Here is an 18,610-nt window from a genome sequence, read left to right as displayed (position 1 = left end):
GGCTGAACACATATTTATTTAGTGGAGTCTTTAGTCAGTAGGTGTTTGTGAGGTAAAGGAGCAGATCTGGAGGGATCATGGATATGGAGTGTTTGGTGAACTGGGATATTTGGATGCTGTCGTCTCCTCACTCTCACGCGTTCACTCAGGTTTGTTGACGGTGGTGTGGTGGGTTGTCTCTTATCCCAGAGATCCTCATGTCTGTGTTTCCTTCTGCTTCTCCCTTTTAGTTCTGCTGCCAGAGTGAATCTTACCAGAGTCCAAACTACACAGTGACATTAACTTTCATACAACAATAAGTAGACTTAATAATCCATATCCTTCTCTTCCTGTCACCCTCTTCTCTCTCTCTCTCTCTCTCTCTCTCTTCTCTCTTTCTCTCTCGGTCGAGTTAAACATGCTCCTGAGGTTCCAGTGACCACTGTTCCTGCCCCTCTCCCCTCCGTGGATCTTCCCACTTCGTCCAGGTCTGCCTCTGGATAGTGTTCTCTTTGACTGGAGGCCACTCTGTGCAGCTTGGGACGGTTTCCCATCAACGCCTTGGGTGGTTCCATGAAATTCTGGAGTAAGAACGGGAGCTTTGAGGATGGATTGGACTGTAGTTAATGTCAACAGTCTGCTACACTGACTCAGGACTACTTTTCGCTTCTGATCACCATCACTGCACTCCGCAACATCGTATATCTGCTATAAATGGACATTTGGTGGAACCCAGATGAGGATGGGTTCCCTCTTGAGTCTGGTTCCTCTCAAGGTTTCTTCCTTATGCCATCTCGGGGAGTTTTTCCTTGCCACAGTCGCCACCGGCTTGTTCATCAGGGACAAACTTACACTTATAAACATCTTCACTTTTATCACCACATTATCTGTGTAAAGCTGCTTTGAGACAATGTTCATTGTTAAAAGCGCAATACAAATAAAAATGAATTGAATTGAATAGACCATAGAAATTGTCACATTTTTTTTTTAACATAACTTTGTATGAATAAAACTGCAAAAACTACTCATTAAGACGTCTTCTTTTAAAAAAGTTACAATTTGCACATAATTTTCAAAACAGCATAAAACTTCCGCCTGTCCCCAAACCTTCCAGAAGTCAAGTCAAGTCAAGTTCATTTCTATATAGCGCTTTTCACAACAGACATTGTCTCAAAGCAGCTTTACAGATCCGACCACCTCGACTCCTTCACAGAGTGAGGGACCGAGAGAGAAAGAGAGGGAGAGTGAGGGAGAAAGAGGGTGAGAGAAAGAGTGAGAGAGAGAGAGAGAGAGAGAGGGAGAGTGAGGGATAGCAAGAGAGAGAGAGAGAGGAAGGGAGAGAGTGAGGGATAGGAAGAGAGAGAGTGAGGGAGAGAGAGAGGTAGAGAGAGAGGAAGAGTGAGGGAGAGAGAGAGAGAGAGAGAGAGTGAGGGATAGAAAGGGAGAGAGAGAGAGGGAGAAGGAGGGAGAGAGTGAGGGATAAAGAGAGTGAGGGAGAGAGAGAGAGAGGTTTAACAATAACTATCTCTTTGGATTTTGTTTTATATCACTCCATTTGTTCATTGCAAAAAAGAGGAAAAGAAAACTAAATAAATAAATAAAATGAAATACATTTAAAAGCAAAATGTTCAAACAAGCTGATCATTATGAACAGTACAAAACACACACAGTGCACTTCAGTTTGTGTGTAGTGCTTTGTGTAACAGTGGGTATTTGAGACCGTGAACAGGTGAAAAACTCATAATTAATGAATGGATATGTGCTAAAGGTAAATGTGCTTTATAACAGGTCACGTACTTTATAGCACCGTGAAATTCTTTTTCACCTTTCCTAGCGATGTCATGAAGCTGGGGTCAGACATGATAAACATTCCTTGAACATGTCTGCTAAATGCCACAAATGTAAACATGGAGGGTTAAGGGCCTTTCTTAAGGGGGCAAGTTGCAGCTTGGCAATACTGGGGCTTAAACAGCCAACCTTCTGATCAGTAACCCACAGCTTTAACGCTGAGCTTCTACCACACAGGGTTTACCTCAGGGTTCACCTCAATCTCACATTTACTCCAAGTTCACATCATTCAATAATTCATATAATTATGTGTGTAAGAGGGAGGGACAGTGTGTGCGTATATACACTGTGTTAGTATGCGTGTGTGTGTGTGTGTGTTCCTGGTAACGAAATGGGAGCGTGACATGGTCACGTGAGTCTCCATGGCAACACCGCTTGTCATCAGTGCAACTCATGCTCAGGCTGCACATCAGATCTGTGTCTCTGTACAGCGGAATAAAGAGAGTGAGTGAGTGAGTGAGTAAGTGAGTGTGTGTGTGTGTGTGTGTGTGTGTGTGTGTGTGTGTGTGTGTGTGTGTGTGTGTGTGTGTATTAACAGATCGCATCAGTGACGGGAATCTGCAGCTCTGATAAAAAACATGAGCCATTTAACTCCGGGGTGAGTACAGCTTTTACTGCGCACAATCTGTGTGTGTGTGTGTGTGTGTGTGTGTGTGTGTGTGTGTGTGTGTGTGTGTGTATAGGCTGTTACTCTGGAGATGAATATACACTGTGGGGAATTAGAGCCTGAAGCTGCAGGTGGAACTGAAGTGTGTTTCAGAGTTTCTGAAAATGTTATAACCTTTATGAAGGTTTAAATAATCAGTACTGTACACACACACACACACACACACACACACACACACACACACACACACACACACACACACACACACATCTTACTCAGTGTTACTGAGGTGTTTTGTTGTAAATGTGGGCTGAAACTTAGTTGTTTTAAACGCATTACACTAAAGACCATAAACACCAGACATTTCTTTGTTGGTCTCGGAGTGTTTCAGTGTCTCAGCAGTGAAAGTTCATATTGTTCAGAGTCAAGTTACAAAACTGCTTAAACAGATTCACCTTCAGGTTATTCAAATCACCTGTGTGTAGTTTTCACCTCACTGGTCTGTAGTTCTCACCTGTGTGTAGTTCTGACTTTTGTGTAGTTCTCACTTGTGTGTAGTTCAGACTTTTGTGTAGTTCTCACCTGTGTGTAGTTTGGACATTTTGTAGTTTTCACCTGTGTGTAGTTCTCACCTGTGTGTAGTTTGGACATTTTGTAGTTTTCACCTGTGTGTAGTTCTCACTTGTGTGTAGTTTTCACCTCACCTGAGTGTAGTTTGGACATTTTGTAGTTTTCACCTGTGTGTAGTTCTCACTTGTGTGTAGTTTTCACCTCACCTGAGTGTAGTTTTCACCTGAGTGTAGTTTTCACCTGTGTGTAGTTTTCACCTCACCTGGGTGTAGTTTTCACCTTACCTGTGTGTATTTTTTACCTCACCTGTGTGTAGTTCTTACCTGTGTGTAGTTCTTACCTGTGTGTAGTTTTCACCTCACCTGTGTGTAGTTTTCACCTCACCTGTGTGTAGTTTTCACCTCACCTGTGTGTAGTTTTCACCTGAGTGTAGTTTTCACCTCACCTGTGTGTAGTTTTCACCTCACCTGTGTGTAGTTCTTACCTGTGTGTAGTTCTCACCTGTGTGTAGTACTCACCTGCATGGTTGCCAGATCTGCTTTGAGTAAAAGTGTCAGCTGCCACATTTAAACACCAACATTTGCTGTATGTTTAAGCTCAGTGTGTTTTTTTTTTTTTTTTTAACTCCTCCTCCAGATTACTCCACAGTTAATGTGATGTAGATTTGTCTCTCTAATGTCCTCTGGATGAAATGAGACATTAAAAGGATATTAATAATAATGTGTATTAGTGGGATATTTATTGAATTAAGAATTTTCTTTAGGGTTTATTATTCAAATGCCTGTGACTCTGAATACTGATTTTTGTCATTTCAGTAAATTCAATAAAACCTCACTGAGGGTTGAACTCAGTATTCATCATATTCATCAGTAGGTCAGTTTTATTAGAATTAGTGAATAATATTGGTAAATAGTATGTTTTAGAATAAAAAGAGATGTCTTTATTTCAAGAGGTAATGTAATGAAGTAAATTTAAATTGCTTTAATTGTTTTATCAACTCCCCAGCAAAAAGGCCAGTGCCATCCTTACCCCCACACAATCAGCTTTAAAAAAGAATTCTCTGAGCCCCAGGTACCGAGGGCATGTGAGTGTTAAGTGTCTTGTTCATCCGTAATCAGAAACCTGTAACTGATCCACTAACTGAAGCTCCTCTACACACACAAGAAGTCCGGAAAACAAACTACTATTTAAAAAACTCAGAAAAAGAAAAGCAAGTGGACGTTACAGCCAGGAGCAACGTCACACACATGCTTTCTGCTCAACTTATTTTTTAGTTTGTGTAAGTTCATGATGTTTGGTTGATTTGGTTTGGTTTCAAATGTGTAAAATCTAACCTGTTAAAATACCTCCTGTGTGTGTGTGTGTGTGTGTGTGTGTGTGTGTGTGTGTGTGTGTGTGTGTGTGTGTGTGTGTGCGCATGCATGTGTGTGTTTTCGATTTAAGGCTGATTGGCGCTTATAACAGTCTGACAGACAAACACCTGACTGCATACTTTAACAACGCAAGAATACGGAGACATCTGCAGAGAGTTGGACTGGTACATCATCACATATTCACAATATCATATTCCCACCCCAACACATCAGTACATCACCACATGACCACAATGAGAATTTACCACATAATCATTACCATATCATTACATCATCACCACATCATCACATTCAATTTAATTCATTTTATGTTTATTTGTGTTGCGCTTTTAATAATGAACATTGTCTCAGAGCAGCTTTACACAGATAATGTGGTGATAAAAATGAAGATGTTCTTTATAAGTGTAAGTTTGTCCCTGATGAACAAGTCGGTGGAGACTGTGGTGAAGGAAAAACTCCCTGAGATGCAGAAGGAAGAAACCTTGAGAGGAACCAGACTGAAGAGGGAACCTCATCCTCATCTGGGTTCCACCAAATGTCCATTTATTACAGATAAATGATGTTGAGGTGCAGTGATGAAGATCAGAGCAAACTGTAGTCCTGAGTCAGTGTAGCAGACTGTTGACTTTAACTAGCATCAAAATCCATCCTCAAAGCTCTTGTGTTACTCTGTAATTTCTTAGAACCCCAGGGCATTGATGAGAAACATCTCCAGCTGCACAGAGTCGCCTCCAATCAAAGAGAACACTATCCAGAGGCAGGCCTGGACGAAGTGGGAAGATCCGAGTAGGGAAAAGGGACAGGAACAGTGATCACTGGAACCTCAGGAGCATGTTTAACTCAACAGAGCGAGAGAGAGAGAGAGAGAGAGAGAGAGAGAGAGAGAGAGAGAGAGAGAGAGAGAGAGAGAGAGAGAGAGAGAGAAGAGAGAAGAACCCTCTTCAGAAAGAGAAGGATATGGATTATTAAGTCTCCTGATTGTTGTATGAAAGTTAATGTCACTGTGCAGTTTGGACTCTGGTAAGATTCACTCTGGCAGCAGAACTAAAAGGGAGGAGCAGAAGGAAACACAGACATGAGGATCTCTGGAATAAGAGACGACCCACCACACCACCATCAACAAACCTGAGTGAACGTGTGAGAGTGAGGAGACGACAGCATCCAAATATCCCAGTTCACCAAACACTCTATATCCATGATCCCTCCAGATCTGCTCCTTTACCTCACAAACACCTACTGACTAAAGACTCCACTAAATAAATGTGTTCAGCCTCGACTTGAACACTGAGACTGTGTCTGAGTCCCGAACACTGATTGGAAGGTTGTTTCATAACTGTGGGGTTTATAAGAGAAACATCTGCCCCCTGCTGGAGTCTTCATTATTTGGGGAACCAACAAATGGCCTGCACCTTTTGATCTAAGTAGGCGTGGAGGATCATCCTGGTACAGAAGTTCACTCAGATACTGCGGTGTGAGAGCGTTAAGTGCTTTATACCTCAGTAGTAGTATTTTATAATCAGTGTGAGATGGAATTGGGAGCAGTGTAGATGATTAAAACAGGGGTGATGTGATCATATTTTCTAGATCTAGTGAGGACTCTTGCTGCTGCATTCTGAACTAACTGAAGCTTATTTCTGCACTTACTCCAACACCCAGACAGTAAAGCGTTACAGTAGTCTAATCTAGATGTTACAAAAACATCTACTAGTTTTTCTGCATTATGTAACGACATCATATTTCTAATTTTAGCAATATTTCTAAGGTGAAAGAAGGAGATCCTGGTGATATTATTCACGTGAGCCTCAAAGGAAAGACTCGAGTCAATAATCACACCGAGGTCTTTGACTGCTGTACACACTGAAACAGAAACACCATCCAGAGATGCTACAGAATCGGAAAAGTTTACTTCTAGCTGCATGTGGTCCTAGTAAAAGTACTTCTGTCTTATCTGATTTGAGCAGAAGAAAGTTATCAAGCATCCACTGTCTAATGTCCTTTACACACTTCTTAACATTGTTAAGCTGATCTCGCTCATCTGGCTTTGCTGAAATATACAGCTGTGTGTCATCAGCATAGCAATGGAAGCGAATACCATGTTTATGTATAATTTCACCCAGAGGCAGCAGATATAAAGAGAAAAGCAGTGGGCCCAAGACCAATCCTTGTGGAACACCAAACTTTACTTCAGAGTGTGGACTGAGGTCGAGCAAATTAAGTAAAGAGACAAAACCCTGATCAGAGGCCAATAACAGTCATTTAGCACCTTAACTAGCGCCGTCTCTGTGCTATGATGAGGCCGAAATCCTGACTGATACATTTCATAAATGTTGTTCCTCAGTAGATGTGAGCAGAACTGCTGTGCTACAACCTTTTCTAGAATCTTGGAGATAAAGAGGAGGTTTCATATTGGACTGTAGTTGGACAGCTGACAGGGTGAAGGTCAGGTTTCTTAATTAGGGGGTTGATACTGCAGTTTGAGGGATTTAGGTACAAAACCAGTGCTAATGGAAGAGTTTATTCTTTTAAAACAGGTTCAATTCCCTCTGGAATGATCTGTTTGAGGAAACTTGTAGGCGAGGGATCAAGAATGCAGGTTGATGATTTTGACGAGGAAATAAATGAAATGAAGTCGTTCTCTTGAATAGGAGTAAAGCTTTGTAATTGATGGTCTGTTATAATTACACTGCTGTCTACAGGGTTATTTATAAAATAGTTTGGATTTAAATAAATTAATGTATAATTTAAAAAGTTGATGAAATCATTACTACCTATTGATGGTGTGCATGTGAGGCAGTGCTTTTATTTCCTGTAAATTTTTCTGCAGTACAGAATAAAAATCTAGGATTCTGCTTGTTATTTTCTATGAGGGAGGAGAAATATGCTGATCTAGCAGCACTAAGAGATTTTCTAGAACTCAGGAGATTCTCCTTCCATGCTATTTGAAATACTGTTCATTTAGTTTGACACCATTTACGTTCTAATTTCCGAGTGGTCTGTTTTAAGGTGTGTGTATGATTATTATACCACTGTGCTGATTTTTAATCTCTGATAAAAATCCCAGTCCAGCTCTGCGGGGTCAGACGGACATCTAATTAATATCGTAATTTCCAGAAGATTATTCAAAAAACTCGCTGGTGTAGCTGATGTGAATGTGTTTAACACGGTAACCTGGTGAGGTACTAATGCAGTGACTGTGGCAGATTTTAAAAGATATCAGAAGTAATCTGATAATCTGATAATCTCATAGCTTCAGACTGTGGAATTATGAAATTTTTTTTTTTTTTATCCAAATGTTAATAAATCAAGAGTGTATAACATTCTGATTAATTCCAATTAAATCTAGAATGAACACAACTGAATAAGATAAGATAAAATAAACCTTTATTCGTCCCACAGTGGGAAAATTTCTTTGTTACAGCAGCATGAAAAAATAAAAAATAAATGCAAATATATAAGAATAGACTAATAGACATACTATAGTATACAAGTATATACACAACACAGTGTATAAATACAAATGAAAAAATGAACACACCTGGGGCATCCAGACTTTCCCCTGCAGAACCTGGACTGCTCTCGCACTCACTACTTCTCTCTAGACTCTGGATGCGCTCCTCTAATGATAAGATCTCCGTCAAAGAGCAAACTAACTTACACTTCTCACAGATAAAATTGTCACTAGCAACAGAGAAAGACTGAATAAACATGTCACACTTTACACACTAAATGAGCTGGATGTTCGCCATAGCAGAGAAATTACGTACCTTAATGTGGTTACTGTAGTGTGTGTTCGAAGTTCTGATGAGAATGGCCTCCACTCACTGCTTTCAAACCCTCGAACAGGGAATAAAGCGCTCTTCCAAAAGAAAAAAAAAAAAGAAACGGAGCCAACGGAAAGTAGAGAATACAGGAAATCAAAACAATATTTTGAGATTTTCAAGTGATGAGAGAAAAAAACAAAACTTTAAAAATTTAAACGTCGAAACAAACACAAAATTCCCAGCAAACAAATCAACAACAGGAAGCTACATCACACGGCTCAACAGCGCCTCCTCTTTTTCACATCACCACATCACCACAATTACACCTCACCACATCACCAAATCACCACAGCACCACACCAGTACTGTAGATTCAAGTCTTTACTGCATAAAAACATCATCTTAACTTTTTACTTACTTACCTTAATCTGTGTGTATTAGATCAGCAGGAGTGGGCGCATCGTGTCGGAGAAGGAGTTCAGGTATAAGATTATACTCAGAGATCAACAGCGACACGTACGGGAATGTCTTGCTCAGGCCATATTCCACAGAGTGCTGGACATGGAGGTGAGGATTTACAGAGTACAGCAAAGGAAAACACAAGATCTGGAGACATGTAGGGGATCTGAGAAGACATGAGGGGGTTCTGAAGCCTGAGGGGTATGCAGTGGAATCTGAGGGGTATGCAGTGAGTCTGAGGGACATGCAGTGAAGCCTGAAGGGGCATGCAGTAGGTCTGAGGGACTTGCAGTGGGTCTGAGGGGCATGCAGTGAAGCCTGAGGGACATACAGTGAGTCTGAGGGGCATGCAGTGGGTCTGAGGGATGTGCAGTGAAGCCTGAGGGAAGTGCAGTGGGTCTGAGGGGCATGCAGTGGGGTCTGAGGGGCATGCAGTGGAGCCTGAGGGATGTGCAGTGGGTCTGAGGGGCATGCAGTGGAGCCTGAGGGTCATGCAGTGGAGCCTGAGGGATGTGCAGTGGGTCTGAGGGGCATGCAGTGGTGCCTAAGGGGCATGCAGTGGGGTGTAAAGGGCATGCAGTGGGGTGTAAAGGGCATGCAGTGGGGTCTGAGGGACGTACAGTGGGTCTAAGGGGGCATGCAGTGGAACCTGAGGGGCATGCAGTGGGGTATGAGGGATGTGCAGTGTGTCTGAGGGGCATGCAGTGGAGCCTGAGGGGCATGCAGTGTAGCCTGAGGGGCATGAGGTAGGGTCTGAGGAAGATGCAGTGGGGTCTAAGGATATAAGCAGGGTGTCTGAGAGACATGTGCGATCAGTTTTGTGTAATATTAGTTAGGAGATATATTGTGGTGTTAAATAATTGTCTATTTTGTTGTTGTTTGTGATCAGCGCTTGCATCAAACAGAGATCAGGAGAAAACTGGAGGACGTTTCCCGGAGAGAGCAAGTGAATAAAGTCAAGGTGCCTCACATTTACATGTGTGATGTATTGTGTGTGTGTGTGTGTGTGTGTGTGTGTGTGTGTAACATTAACATGATTGTGTCATTTTAATGTTCAATCAGTTAAACTATAACACAATAAAGATGAAAGTTTATTGTTAGGTGGAGCGCTGTAACAGGTATGAGGATGATCAGATCATCATCCTCACGCCACGTCCCCCAACCCGCCTAAGGAGTTCACAAGCTCAGCATTCTGAACCAGAGAGAGAGGCATCTGATTCCACTGACTCGGTACATAGAACGCCAACATCTCACACACATCCATCTGCAAAGAGTCCTGAAAACCTCATGACATTCAGACACACCTCTGCATGAGACAGGCTGTAATCTAGACTTACTGTGTGTGTGTGTGTGTGTGTGTGTGTGTGTGTGTGTGTGTGTGTTCATGTTACTGTTGCTCATGTTCAATTCAATTAATTTTTATTTGTATTGAGCTTTTAACAATGAACATTGTCTCAAAGCAGATAATTTGGTGATAAAAATGAATGTCAGTGAATCTCGGGTGCACGGCCAGATTATTCTGTCAGAAAATTCTGAGGTGCGGGTATGACTGGGTGAGTGAGGACCCAAATGCTGGATGTGACAGGGAGTAAGGAAAAAACATGCTTTAATGGGGCACAGGCAAAAACAAAGTTCAATAAACAGTCCAAGGTATGAAACACCAACAAACAGGGCGATGCAGGGAAAGACAAAAACAAAATTAAAATTAGCCAGCAAACTGAGCAATACAGGGCAGAGTAAAACATAAACCAAAAACAGTCCAGAGTTCAAAACAGAAGCAGAGCTGAACAGGGGTCAGGAACAGGAGCAGGAACAGAAACAGGAACAGAATCCAGAGCAGGCAGGGTGGCAAGAATAATCCCAGGGACTATAGGAAACTGGTGAGATAATCCGGCCCCGAGCTAAAGTTTTGTGTGTCTTTAAATAACGGGAGGTGCGGGAAAAACAGCAAGATGGCCGCTGACCCAGAAGTGCGCGCCACGGAACCAGAAGTTCCTGACAATAAGATGTTCTTTATAAGCATAAGTTTGTCCCTGATGAGCAAGCCGGTGGTGACTGTGGCAAGAAAAAACTCCCCGAGATGGCATAAGGAAGAAACCTTGAGAGGAACCAGACTTAAGAGAGAACCAGTTTGGTCTCTGGCAAGACTCACTGTAGCAGCAGAACTAAAAGGGAGAAGCAGAAGGAAACACCGACATGAGGATCTCTGGAATAAGAGACGACCCACCACACAACCATCAACAAATCTGAGTGAACGTGTGAGAGTGAGGAGACGACAGCATCCAAATATCCCAGTTCACCAAACACTCCATATCCATGATCCCTCCAGATCTGCTCCTTTACCTCACAAACACCTACTGACTAAAGACTCCACTAAATAAATATGTGTTCAGCCTCGACTTGAACACTGAGACTGTGTCTGAGTCCCAACACTGATTGGAAGGATTATTATTCACGTGAGACTCAAAGAAAAGACTCGGGTCAATAATCACACCGAGGTCTTTGACTGCTGTACACACTGAAACAGAAACACCATCCAGAGATGCTACATAATCAGAAAGTTGGCTTCTAGCTGCATGTGGTCCTAGTAAAAGTACTTCCGTCTTATCTGAGTTGAGCAGAAGAAAGTTATCAAGCATCCACTGTCTAATGTCCTTTACACACTTCTCAACATTGTTAAGCTGATCTCGCTCATCTGGCTTTGCTGAAATATACAGCTGTGTATCATCAGCATAGCAATGGAAGCGAATACCATGTTTATGAATAATTTCTCCAAGAGGCAGCAGATATAAAGAGAAAAGCAGTGGGCCTAAGACAGATCCTTATGGAACACCAAACTTTACCTCAGAGAGTGTGGAGAACTCACCATTTACATCAACAAACTGATAGCAATCAGTCAAAAAAGACCAGAGCCAAGAGAGAGCTGTTTCCTTTATTCCAACAACGTTCTCCAGTCCAGCAAGCAGGAGATGATGATCAATGGTGTGAAAAGCTGCACTGAGGTCGAGCAAAACAAGTAAAGAAACAAAACCCTGATCAGAGGACAATAACAGTCATTTACCACCTTAACTAGCGCCGTCTCTGTGCTATGATTAGGCCGAAATCCTGACTGATACATTTCATAAATGTTATTCCTCAGTAGATGTGAGCAGAACTGCTGTGCTACAACCTTTCCTAGAATCTTGGAGATAAAGGGGAGGTTTGATATTGGACTGTAACTGTTACTGTAAATGTTACTTTCACTAGTGTTACTGTTCCTCAATGTTTGTGTTATTGTTATTCTTACTTTACCCTTGTTGTTGTTGTTGTTGTTGTAGTTTGGCTCATCTAGGCCAAACACTGCTCCAGAGAAAACTGAGCGTCCGGTTCGACTGAAGCCTCTGAACAGCACCAGCACTCTGACATCTACCAAAAAAAACTTGTCTCATTCCCACAACCATGCATCAAGGAATAACAGAGAGCAGCCTATCAGCTACATGGTGCGAAAAATATGCTGTTATTTAATACAGAAAAAAAGAAAATGTAATTAGTGACGTTGTGAAAACTTCTGTGAGGGGAACTTTATGGAATATGTATGGGAGGAGTCTCCAGTGTTAGCATTTTATAACAGTCAGAGATTAAGCTTTAGCTGTAACAATACTTTCATGACAGAGAAGAAACACACAAACACTCACAAACAGACACACATACACACAACCACACACATACACACTGTAACTGTAGTTAATGTTGTGGTGTTGTATTTCTTCACTGTAGTTGGACAGAAATGTGATGAGACACTTGACGCTGAGAGATTTCTCCAACTCTGCCTCTCCGTATCGACTTCCTGTCATTAATAACTTGGTGACCCCTGTACCCCCTCTTAAGAAGAAGGACAATGTGCAAAATGGGACTCTGTGGGGTCGAAGGTTACGACCCACTACGGCTCCCAGTGATGCTCCAGAAAAAAAGGTCAGTGTTTTAGAATCTCCTGGTTTGATTTGGGCCTCAGACATGTGGCAGCTTGTGTTTAGTATCTATATGCTGAGTTTATTTTCAGTTTAGCTTGAATTTGAGCTTAGAATTAAGCTGAGTTTAAGTTAGAACTGATGTGACTTCCACCACAGGAAGGTGCTGTTCAGCGAGTGTGCTCTCAGACTGCGGTAGTAGTTAAGATGGTGTACTTTGGGAAAAGTGTGCGTCTGGCACATGAGCTGAACGAGCTGAAGGACGAAGTGAAGGTTTTCCAGCAGCACTGTGGGGGTGAAAATCTCTGTGTTTATAAAGGAAGACTTAAAGAAGGAGGTGAGTCACTATACACTACACATACACTATAAACTACACACACAGACAATATAAACTACACACACACTATACACTACACAGATACTGTAAATAACGCACACATACACACACTATAAACTACACACACTATACTGTGCCATCTTCCAGAGGTTTGGAAACATGGCTTAGTTAAGTGAAGCATAAAAGTCATTCAGTTTAAGAGAGCTGAACTTCTCCTTTAAGACGGAGTCAGACTGAAGATCGATCAGTTCCAATTGCACTCCTTGTGGTGCGGTTTCAGGGTCTTGTGACAGGGGACAGAGGACAGGACACCAGCTGAAAAGTCCAAAGTGACGGCTGATATTGTACTCTTTAAAAATCGTGACAGTTTCTTGGCATATTAGGCATTCAGCCTTTGATCGGACTTCAGCAAAAAAATATTTTGTTGTCCACTCCCTATTAAACACTCGGCGCTCACTATCCACTTTTCTTTGATAAGCTAATTTTGGCAAAAGGGCTCATAAGAGAAGAAGAGAGTAATACACGCAAACAAGGTCAATGTAGCTGAAGTGCGACATCTTTTGGGGAAATGTGGGCATTACAGGGGAAAGGTAAATTTAACAAGGTTTACCCATACCTATATTAATAGAATTTGGTTACGTTCGGGATTAATAAACCCAACGTAGTTTTGCCCATGTCTGCACTACACAGACACTATAAACTACACACACACACACACACACACACACAATATAGACTACACACACACACACACACACACACACACACACTATAAACTACACACACACTACACTACACAGACACTAGAAATTACACACACAGACACTATAAACTACACAGACACTATACAGTACACAGACACTATAAACTACACACACACTAAAAACTACACACACACTATATACTACACAGATACTATAAACTACACACACACACACACACACACACACACACACACACACACACAATAAACTACACACACTATACACTACACAGATACTATAAATAAATAAAGGGAGTGGTAGCTCCAGCGGTTAAGGCACTGGGTTACTGAGCAGAAGTTCGGGGGGTTAACCCTGCGCTCTGACCCCAGCTTCTAAGCAAGCTGGGATATGCGAAGAACAAATTTCACTGTGCTGTAATGTATATGTGACAAATAAAGGCTATTCTACACACACACACACACACACACACACACACACACACACACACACACTAAACACTACACAGACACTAAACACTACACAGACACTATAAACTACACACACTGAACACTACACAGACACTATAAACTACACACACACATACTATAAACTACACACACAATATACACTACACAGACACTATAAACTACACACACACATACTATAAACTACACACACAATATACACTACACAGACACTATAAACTACACACACACACACACTACACCGACACTATAAACTACACACACACCAAACACTACACACACAAATTATATACTTTACACACACTATACAGTACACAGACACTATAAACTACACACACACAATATAAACTACACACACACACACACACTATACAGTACACAGATACTATAAATCACACACACACACAGTATAAACTACACACACACAAAAGTTAAAAGTAACTTTTTAGTTCCTTTTTTAAAGAAACTTCTTTAATGTTCTCATTAATGCCCTTTTATGCGTTATCGTTTATACAAACACAAAACTGACTTAAACACAAAGTCATTTTTAAACACTCCCTGATGAGCACCATGGCGACTGTGGCAAGGAAAAACTTCCTTAGATGTTATGAGGAAGAAACCTTGAGAGGAACCAGACTCAAAAGCAGAACCTCATCCTCATTTGGTGACATCAAGAGTGTGATTATAATCTTTAAACACTACAGAACACTGGAGAGTGAGAACTAACATGAGCACTGGAGTGTGTGATTATGACTGATGATCTTTCTACAGTCTTTTACAGTCATTTGTGGTTATAAAACCAGGAGCTACTGAGCAACTCATAAAATAGCTCAACATCTGAGATCATCACAGATCCAACACCAGCTTCTCCATGCCAGAGCCTTTAAACACTCCAGGAGGTCCAGTGTCCAAACTCCACCTGAAGTGGGATAAAATTGGCACTGGTGCATCTCTAGATGGTTCAGCATGTTTGCAGCATCTACTTCTTTACAGGTCCACAATCTCCATAAGGTGTGACATGACTGGAGCTGGAGCAACCTCAGGAAGCCTCGGGACGGGGAGAGAAAGAGAAGCAATGGAGAGGAATTAGCGTAGCTGCTGTTCATGATATTAACAGCACAAGTTGATAATGTACATGTGATCAGATGTTCTGGAGCACAAGGTTATGATGTGATGTGTGTTATGTGTTAAACTCGCTAAAAAGATACGTCTTTAATCTACACTTAAACTGGGAGAATGTGTCTGAGCCACGAACACTGTCACAAACTATTCCAAAGTTTAGGAGCTAAATGTTAGAATGTTCTACCAGCTTTAGTGGACTTTGCTATTCTAGGAACTACTAGAATTCCAGAGTTTTGAGATCTCAGGGAGCATGAAAGATTGTAGTGTGTTACAAGACTGGATAGATAATTGGGAGCTAAACCATTTAGTGTTTAGTAATTAAGTAGCAGTAATTTGTAGTGGATTTGAAACTTAACAGGTAGCCAGTGTATGGATGAGAAGATTGGGGTTATATGATCATGTTTTATTGACCTTGTGAGAACTCTGGCTGCTGCATTCTGAACTGTAGCTTATTTATTAATGATGCAGGACATCCACCTAGTAATGCATTACAGTAGTCTATTCTGGAGGTCATGAACGCATGGAGATTCTCTGCATCAAATATAGACAACATGTTTCTTAGCTTAGCAATATTTCCAAGGTGGAAGAAGGATGTTTTTGTAACTTGGTTGATATGATTTTTAAAAGACAAGTTGCTCTAAAATAACTCCCAGGTCTTTTACTGTTGAACTAGTAGTTACAGAACATCCGTCTAAATGCAGGTTAAAATGCTGGAGCTTCTGTGTACTGGTTTTTGGGCCAATAAGCAAAATCTCCATCTTATCAGAATTTAATGGTAGAAAGTTATGAGTCATCCAGTCTTTTAATTCTTCAACACACTCAGTTGTCCGAGGCAATTGAGTGTATCGTCTGGTTTCAATTAGATTCAGTGAGGAAAATAAGTATTTGAACACCCTGCTACTTTGCAAGTTCTCTCACTTAGAAATCATGGAGGGGTCTGAAACGTAGGTGCATGTCCACTGTGAGAGACATAATCTAAAAAAAAAAAATCCAGAAATCACAATGTATGATTTTTAAACTATTTATTTGTATGATACAGCTGCAAATAAGTATTTGAACACCTGTCTATCAGCTAGAATTCTGACCCTCAAAGACCTGTTAGTCTGCCTTTAAAATGTCCACCTCCACTACATTTATTATCCTAAATTAAATGTACTTGTTTGAGGCCGTTAGCTGCATAAAGACACCTGTCCACCCCATACAATCAGTAAGAATCCAACTACTAACATGGCCAAGACCAAAGAGCTGTCCAAAGACACTAGAGACAAAATTGTACACCTCCACAAGGCTGGAAAGGGCTACGGGGAAATTGCCAAGCAGCTTGGTGAAAAAAGGTCCACTGTCCATAGCAATCATTAGAAAATGGAAGAAGCTAAACATGACTGTCAATCTCCCTCGGACTGGGGCTCCATGCAAGATCTCACCTCATGGGGTCTCAATGATCCTAAGGAAGGTGAGAAATCAGCCCAAAACTACACGGGAGGAGCTGGTCAGTGACCTGAAAAGAGCTGGGACCACCGTTTCCAAGGTTACTGTTGGTAATACACTAAGACGTCATGGTTTGAAATCATGCATGGCACGGAAGGTTCCCCTGATTAAACCAGCACATGTCCAGGCATGTCTTAAGTTTGCCAATTACCATTTGGATGATCCAGAGGAGTCATGGGAGAAAGTCATGTGGTCAGATGAGACCAAAATAGAACTTTTGGGTCATAATTCCACTAAACGTGTTTGGAGGAAGAAGAATGATGAGTACCAGCCCAAGAACACCATCCCTACTGTAAAGCATGGGGGTGGTAGCATCATGCTTTTCTGCACATGGGACAGGGGGACTGCACTGTATTAAGGAGAGGATGACCGGGGCCATGTATTGCGAGATTTTGGGGAACAACCTCCTTCCCTCAGTTAGAGCATTGAAGATGGGTCGAGGCTGGGTCTTCCAACATGACAATGACCCGAAGCACACAGCCAGGATAACCAAGGAGTGGCTCTGTAAGAAGCATATCAAGGTTCTGGCATGGCCTAGCCAGTCTCCAGACCTAAACCCAATAGAGAATCTTTGGAGGGAGCTCAAACTCCATGTTTCTCAGCGACAGGCCAGAAACCTGACTGATCTAGAGAAGATCTGTGTGGAGGAGTGGGCCAAAATCCCTCCTGCAGTGTGTGCAAACCTGGTGAAAAACTACAGGAAACGTTTGACCTCTGTAATTGCAAACAAAGGCTCCTGTACCAAATATTAACATTGACTTTCTCAGGTGTTCAAATACTTATTTGCAGCTGTATCATACAAATAAATAGTTTAAAAATCATACATTGTGATTTCTGGATTTTATTTTTTAGATTATGTCTCTCACAGTGGACATGCACCTACGATGACAATTTCAGACCCCTCCATGATTTCTAAGTGGAAGAACTTGCAAAATAGCAGCGTGTTCAAATACTTATTTTCCCCACTGTATATAGCTGGGTATCATCAGCATAACAGTGGAAGCTAATTCCATGCCTTCTAATAATATTTCCTAAGGGAAGCATGTATATTGTGAAAAGCAGGGGTCCTAGAACGGAACCTTGTGGCATGCCATAATTTACTTGCATTTACCTGCATTAACCTCCATTTAAATCTACAAAATGGTAATGATCAGACAGGTAGGATTTAAACCAGCTTAATGCCTGTCCCTGAATGCTAATGTAATTCTGTAAGTAAACCAGGAGAAGATCATGATCTATAGTGTCGAATGCAGCACTAAGATCTAGTAAAACTAACAGAGAGATGAAGCCTTGGTCTGCAACTGAAAGGTCATTAGTGATTTTATCTAGAGCAGTTTCTGTGCTATGATGGAGACTGAAACCTGACTGAAACTCTGCAAAGATATTGTTCACTTGTAAGTAGGAACATAACTGGGCAGAGTTATCTTTTAACACATAAATGGGAGATTTGAAATGGGTCTGTAATTTAATAGTGTGTTGGGATCCAAATTAGGTTTTTTTAATGAGGGGCTTAATAACTGCTAACTTAAGAGGGTTTAGGGACCTGACCTAAAGATAGTGTGGAGTTAATAATATTTAGAAGAGGCTCACCAGCTGCATGTAACACTTCTTTCAATAGTTTAGTTGGAATGGGAGCTAACGTCTCTAGGTTAAGGATGGGGTGGACCAACCAGCAGCGTCACATATGTCCCGCAGGGGCACCCCTGCGAACCAGGCCTTAGAGGCTGCCATACTCCGGTTTAAATGAGCCTTGACTCTGAATGGAGTAGGAAGACCAGCGGACTCATAAACAACCGAAATCACATCCACGAGCGGGACACAGGAAATGCTCATCCAGCTTGCTAAGAACACGCTGCCTCTGCTCCTCACCCGGCCAAGCTAACTTCAGCTTGGACACGGCTTGCATCATTACCTCCAGGAGCTCCTCTAA

The 18,610-nt window shown here is 41.6% G+C and overlaps 1 protein-coding gene across 3 annotated transcripts in view; it reads left to right on the top strand.

Moving 5' to 3' along the window:
• The first annotated feature begins 2,207 nt into the window (after positions 1-2,207).
• Positions 2,208-18,610, top strand: part of erich3 (glutamate-rich 3) — a 30,885-nt gene continuing 14,482 nt past the window's right edge. Inside the window, exons 1-8 of one of the 3 annotated variants that reach the window (XM_083554805.1) lie at positions 2,208-2,425; positions 4,448-4,541; positions 8,580-8,705; positions 9,487-9,558; positions 9,699-9,827; positions 11,915-12,076; positions 12,354-12,548; positions 12,704-12,881. In XM_083554805.1, coding sequence (XP_083410931.1) covers positions 2,406-2,425; positions 4,448-4,541; positions 8,580-8,705; positions 9,487-9,558; positions 9,699-9,827; positions 11,915-12,076; positions 12,354-12,548; positions 12,704-12,881 — 976 coding nt within the window. In that variant the 5' untranslated portion in view covers positions 2,208-2,405. The remainder of the gene's footprint in view (positions 2,426-4,447; positions 4,542-8,579; positions 8,706-9,486; positions 9,559-9,698; positions 9,828-11,914; positions 12,077-12,353; positions 12,549-12,703; positions 12,882-18,610) is intronic. The other 2 variants (XM_083554806.1, XM_083554807.1) reach the window with 2 other exon arrangements.

This window comes from Silurus aristotelis (genome assembly GCF_946808225.1).
Source record: "Silurus aristotelis genome assembly, chromosome: 11".
NCBI lineage: Eukaryota > Metazoa > Chordata > Actinopteri > Siluriformes > Siluridae > Silurus > Silurus aristotelis.
Note: the sequence above shows the minus strand (reverse complement) of the source record. Positions and strands in the feature narration are given on the sequence as shown.